The 5,956-nt window shown below is 43.5% G+C and overlaps 1 protein-coding gene across 2 annotated transcripts; it reads right to left on the reverse strand.

Moving 5' to 3' along the window:
* Positions 1–1,407: 1,407 nt before the first annotated feature.
* LOC115093539 (C-X-C chemokine receptor type 4-B-like) lies at positions 1,408–5,227 on the reverse strand. Of its 2 annotated transcripts, none has more exons than XM_029605399.1 (2): positions 5,026–5,227; positions 1,408–3,121 (listed from the first exon to the last, which is right to left on the reverse strand). In XM_029605399.1, the coding sequence occupies exons 1-2, from the start codon at positions 5,029–5,031 to the stop codon at positions 2,048–2,050; spliced, it is 1,080 nt and encodes a 359-aa protein (XP_029461259.1). In that variant the 5' UTR covers positions 5,032–5,227; the 3' UTR covers positions 1,408–2,047. The 2 variants fall into 2 exon arrangements, with proteins under 2 accessions (XP_029461259.1, XP_029461258.1); XM_029605398.1 differs by lacking the exon at positions 5,026–5,227 and adding an exon at positions 3,257–4,344.
* Positions 5,228–5,956: the final 729 nt, after the last annotated feature.

The raw sequence follows: 5,956 nt of genomic DNA on the forward strand, positions 1-5,956 counted from the left end.
TAAAGGAATTTTTTCTATTGTGAATATGGTTCACAGATGTATATTCCTTATTGTGAGCTCTGTTTACTAAGCATTTTCCCCCATGCATTAAAAATGGGAGGAAAACCTTTAGTAAATTAGGTCCCTGTGTGAGCCGTGATGTGTGCATCATCATTTGCTGATTGAAGATCTGCTGTTGGGATTCCCCTGATAACTTGTGGCCATACGGGTTTCGGTTTCCACCCTTGTTTAACAGCTTTTTTTTTATTGCACTTATGATAATGCTGGGAATGTTTAACTCAGCCAGGTGGGAAATGATTATTTACATCTGTAGTTTCTCAGTCATTGAGTACTGGCTGCTGCTAGACATGAGAACCATCAGAACGTACCTGGGCTTACCGTGATAGCAGTGAGAATACTCTTTAAATGGGCAGACTAGATAGACCGAATGGTCTTTTTCTGCCATCGTGTTTCTATTTTTTTTTAATTGCTTTGTGATTGTATTTCTTTTTAATATATTTCTGATTGACCATTTATTTGTTTTGTAAAATGGAAGGAAAACCAATTTTAAAATATATCTGTATTGTTATTAAATCTATCTCATGCATATTCATTACAAATCTCCCGAAAACCAGACCAGTTAGGTTTGCTTTCGGGACAGAGTTGGGAACCACAAGAGGAGCAATAGAAGATAATGTATAATATTTTATTGTATCATTCTATGATGAAAGTTTGTTTGGCAAATGCAACTCAGACGCTGCCACTTCACCCGCCAGAGGGGTCTCTTTGCCAACATTCGGCAGCACTGCAAGTCTGCCATGACAGAGCTCTAACCAGAAACTGGTAAATGGAGCTCGCTCGTTGGCTGGTATGACACTTAGAAGGGTCTGCCAGAGTGGAGCCTGAACTGGAAAGACGCATAGATGGAGGGACTCGGCCGGCTGATTGTCCCTTCCTTTATACAGGGAAGAAAGAAGGCAGCAAATTGCAATAAAAGTTACACGGCCGGTCCAAATTAAAATATCCATGAATTCTGCAAAGTATTTAGATTATTAAAGAAAACAACAGTTACCTGTTCCTGCTCAGTGTCACCACTGGTGTCACATGACTCAGTTGCAATGCTCAAAAGAGCTGCGGGTAAGGAGAAGTGAGAAAAAGGCATTTGTACAAGGAATGGAACTAATTAGAGATGCTTACCCTCTAAATACCACATGCACAGAAAGCCAGATTAAAGTGATAGATAACCCCTCCCGCCAATCACCGAGGCATCTCTTATGGAATTTCTCCTGCATCGTATTGCGCGCGGCGAGATTTGGCAAGCTGAGACCTCGGCCAAGGAAGGCACCTGACGGAAGCTGAAATGACGTGCCGCAAGCGCTCAGGAGGGAGTCTACTCTTAAGGTCCCGGCCAAAATAAAAACACAGCGCAGGAGAAGAGAAATCAAGTTGTGTTTTTATTAACAAATTATACATATTCAGCTTTTTTTTTTTTTTACAAACCCTGGAGTGAAATTTGCCTGTATGAAAAGTAGAGTGGAAGAGGTTTGGGCTAGAAATTTCCTCATTTCCAGCAGAATTAAATAACAGGCAGAAACTGGACAGGTTAGGCACTGCAGAGGTTTTGAACAGTGCTGGAAAACTTAAGGCACTATACAGTTGCACTATACAGTTGTGTGAAGACCATTTCTGTACAAATAATGAACAATATTTCCTGCTATTTAACTTTCATTCACTAAATTATAAATGCTCAGTTGACAACTATAAAATCTGTTACACTGAAAATGAACATATTTTACACCTTAACAAACATTTAAGTCATTTTTATGTCAGTGGTTTATGGGCCCTGCCTAAACCACTGTACTAAACGACAACACGAACCATGAACACATTCATATAAATAAGTTACTTGTGTTTGATAGCGACAACTAGCAGATGGACAGAGGAATAAATTCCAACTGGGAAACAACCCCATAGGCAAGGATCAGTCTCTCTCCTTTGCTGAAACTCTGCATAACCACAAAAGAACATTGTCTGTGGTAACAGGAGGGCAGGGAGCAGGGGGATGCTGTTAGCTGGAGTGAAAACTGGAGGATTCAGACTCTGTAGAAACCGATGAGAGCCCACCTCGCTTTTTGGACAGTATCTTGAGGCTCGACCCCCTGCTGACTGAGGTCAAAGCATTATGGGCCGACTTCTTGAACTTGGTACCAAGGAAGGCGTACAGAATCGGGTTCAGGCAGCAGTGGAAGAAAGCTAGGGCTTCTGTAATGGAGATCCACTTGTGCACGTTGGCCTCCAAGCTGCAGTTATGCTTGATCACTCTCAGAAGAATTAAAATCTCCGTGGCAAGTCCAATATAGTAAGGCAGCCAGCAGGCAAAGAAGGTGAGGATAAGGATGACTGTGGTCTTCAAAGCTTTGCGCTTCTGGTGTCCTTTGGAGCGTGACAGCTTTGAAATGATGATACAGTAGCAGGTCAAGATTATGAGACCTGGAAGGATAAATCCTACCATAATGTGAAGAAATCGGAAACCAGTTACCCATTTTATGGGATCCTGGGAAGGATAGATGTGATTGCAGACGTAGCCTCCTTCTTCTTCGCTAACTGTGGAAAAAATTAAATCAGGTAGTGACAAAAGCACAGCTGGGAGCCACACGCCTGCATAAATCATTTTTTCAGCTAGCAGCTTTCTTGTCCCCTGGCTATTTGTGGCGTGGACTATTGCCAGGTAACGATCTAGGCTGATGAATGCCAAAATCAAGACACTGCTGTACAGGTTGATGGTATAAATACCATTGATTCCTTTGCACAACACATTAGGGATCTTAAACTGCCAGCCCACAGCTGCCTCCACAGACCAGAAGGGCAGGGTGAAGACAAACAGGAGATCGGCCACCGAGAGATGCAACCTGTACTTGTCTGTCATGGTCCTTGACTTTGTCTGGTTGCCCATGACTATGACAACCAACATGTTGCCGATTATTCCAATCACGCATATGATGGAAAAGATGGTTGGTAGAAAGATGCGATTGAAGTCGGTATTTTCTTGCCTGTAGCAAGGCTCGGTTAAGTCGTCAAAGTCCCCAGATCCCATGTCATCTGAGGTGTTGTCTGAGGAAACATTTATGATGAATTCAGGAAACTGAAAGAAACAAAGAAAAGTATGTTAGACGATGTACTTGTGACAGATTCTGCTTTGCCAGATATTTTGCTCACAGTTTTATCTGCAATTCTGGAACGTCACGTAAAATGCACAAAAGAGGTGGTTTTTATTTACCTTTTTCAAAGAAAGAGGGAAACACAAATTGGTAAATAACCTTATGAGCAATGCAGCAAAATTCATTTACACGAGCACCCTTAGCATCAACTAAAACTATGCCTTCAAGTTGAATGGGTTTCACAAGAGGAATTACTTTCGTGGGAAGGAAGCAATGAACGTGTGAAAGGATATTTGAAGCAGCATGTTCTTATAGCAGGATTAACATTATTACTATCTTGCTTGCTTTCATGATGATTCATAAAAAGTTTCACTCCCGTTCTTACTGTGAGATTTCCAGCTCCCTTCCCATCCCTGTCTATTACCTCCAACTGACTGATCCTATCTGAAGAACAAAGACGCATTCCACTCGGGGGATTTTAACTGACAGCCTCCCTGAAATGAGTAATAACCACACAGACAAACGACATCCAGGCCCCTGTGACAGAAGGGGCAAAAATGATTGGACGGTGAGGCTCATTCACTAAAGATTTGCACCGGTTTGCTCCGGTGCAAAACTGCACCAGATTCACTCCAGTGCAAACACTGCGCCAGATTCACTCCAGTGCAAACACTGCGCCAGATTCGCCAGCCAAAATGTCCTGTTCTTTATAACAGGGGAAAGAACCCCCCCCCCCCCCAAACACTAGACTGGCTCACAACTTTTGTCAAAGGAGCCCCAGTGTGCCTTGATGACCCATAAGGAACTGTGGGTTTTGATGACATTGGGGCTGGCCTTGCTAAAATCATTATCCACCTTCCCTTCTTCCCTACATTTTCAGGTACTAAAGTCTCTTAATCCTAGAGAACCACTTGGTTCCATTTTGTTAACAAAGCAGCGAAGGGGCTGGAGCTTCTCTGGGATCCCAGGAGACCTGAGGTCTCCATCTGTTGTGCTTAGAGGGGCAGGGCAGGGGGAGGGAAGGAGAGGAAAGTGACAAGAGGCGAAGGAAACGTTACAGATGAGAAAAGAAGTACAAGCAGGAGCACCGCCCACACGCACCCCACTGTGCCAGCTCCCAAGCCATTTCGGGGCAGTTTGCCCAAGTGCCCCACATTGCTGCAAAGCCTGCCAGCGCTTTTTTACCCAGCATTTTGCACCCCCCTCCGCGAAAGAGAAAGTCTGCACACATTTCCACTTTCACACCGGCTGCGGGTACATTGGCACTGGCTTTTTTTTTCAACAGAGATTTGAAAATGTCATTTGTGCGCATTATTTCCCTCTCCCGGGAAATGCCTCCTCGTGAACACCCCCCCCCTCCCCCAATTTCTTTCTTTTAGCTAAGGGCGGGCAAGTTCCAGCCTGCCCTTTTTCACCCAGGTAAATGGCGTTAGAAAATCGACTTCCCCAGAAACAAAGTCCGCTTTGCCCAAACTACTTTTCTTTCTTGTTGTCATTAGTATGCAAAGCTCGAGGCAGGATCATTCGGAAAGTGACAATGCTCAGACCCCCACGTGAATGACACAGCGGGCGGCAGATCGTACTCTAACTGCCCTCCTCCGTCGCCATTTCATCCCCTCCCGGCAAAAACTTTCTCTGTTGCATGTATTTTCTCCTGTGAAACTCTTAACGTGCAAAGTGCTGCGCATTCGCTCGCTTACAAACGCACGTGCGCTGCTATTTACATAGTGCATTCCTGCGCTGGAGTCCCTCGCTCTCAACGTTCGCAGTCCTAATAGCACAAGATTTCTTGTAACCTTCCTGGATCGCGGAGCATCGAGTTCCGAAGTCACTATGGGCTTCGGGAATCTTATAAAAAGTGCACGGTGGCTCTTCCACGACCACTTACCTCCATGCTGCGGCAGGCAGAAGTTGGGAGGAAAAGTTGCTGACTCTGTGCTGCTAAGGCTTCCAGCTTGCAGCTGCAGCGTCTCTGAATTTTCTCGCCCAGCTTTTGGTGCTTTTATCAATCTCTGCTGCTCTTGGGGGCGCACTTCCTTTCCTTCTGCTTTGAGGCATTGACGTATGCTGGGGGAATCACACTACCTCAGTACAATAGGCTTGTAGTTTTCTGTTAAAAACCACCTCCTGTTATTTATCCTGCAGCTGGTGGTGGCTGTTAACTTTTTTTTTTTTTTTTAATCTGTTTTGGTTTGTTAGACAACATTGAATGATGGAAAGGACCTAACACTTTTTAAAAAAATTTCCAGAATTGCAAAAAGCTTTATGTGGAGACTATGTGGTATGGCATAAACGTTCTGATTAAAGTTGGTTTACAAATGATTTGTTTTACTCCAGGGTTTGTTTGGTTTTTTTTGTAATACTGCAATCATTGACTTAAGAAGGTAATTTTTGGGGGGGGGGGGTGGATTTGAAATTTTTAAATTTGGTGCCTCTGCAATAGGTGGCATAATAATCTTTTTTTCTGAATCTGTTTTCAGAAAATAACAGACCTATATAGTAGGGTAATGTGAAAAAGCAGGGATAGAGGTAACATACTGGGATTATTTCTGTAAAATCGTTTTGGATGAGGTGTGAGCTACTGCACCCATTCTGAAGAGTGCTTTTAGGAGGTAATTTTCAAATGAGTTACACATGCAAATGTAACATACCATCATAGCAATTTTAAAAAGCCATTTACCCATGTGAAATGCACTTATGCAGGTAAATCCTATGGACAATTCAGTGGCATATGTTGTAGTAGCTTTCAAAAGCTCACGCACACGTGCATTTACGCACGAGAAACCCAGTTTTCAGCATGTAAATGCTTTTTAGAATCA

This window comes from Rhinatrema bivittatum, chromosome 6 (assembly GCF_901001135.1).
Source record: "Rhinatrema bivittatum chromosome 6, aRhiBiv1.1, whole genome shotgun sequence".
Taxonomy (NCBI): domain Eukaryota; kingdom Metazoa; phylum Chordata; class Amphibia; order Gymnophiona; family Rhinatrematidae; genus Rhinatrema; species Rhinatrema bivittatum.

Excerpts from the sequence above, each read along its gene's own strand:
- LOC115093539 (XM_029605398.1), bottom strand. The coding sequence starts at position 3,322 with ATGAATTTTGCTGCATTGCTCATAAGGTTATTTACCAATTTGTGTTTC. Across the intron at positions 3,122-3,256 it reads TCCCTCTTTCTTTGAAAAAG|TTTCCTGAATTCATCATAAA; the intron begins GTAAATAAAAAC and ends TGTTTCTTTCAG.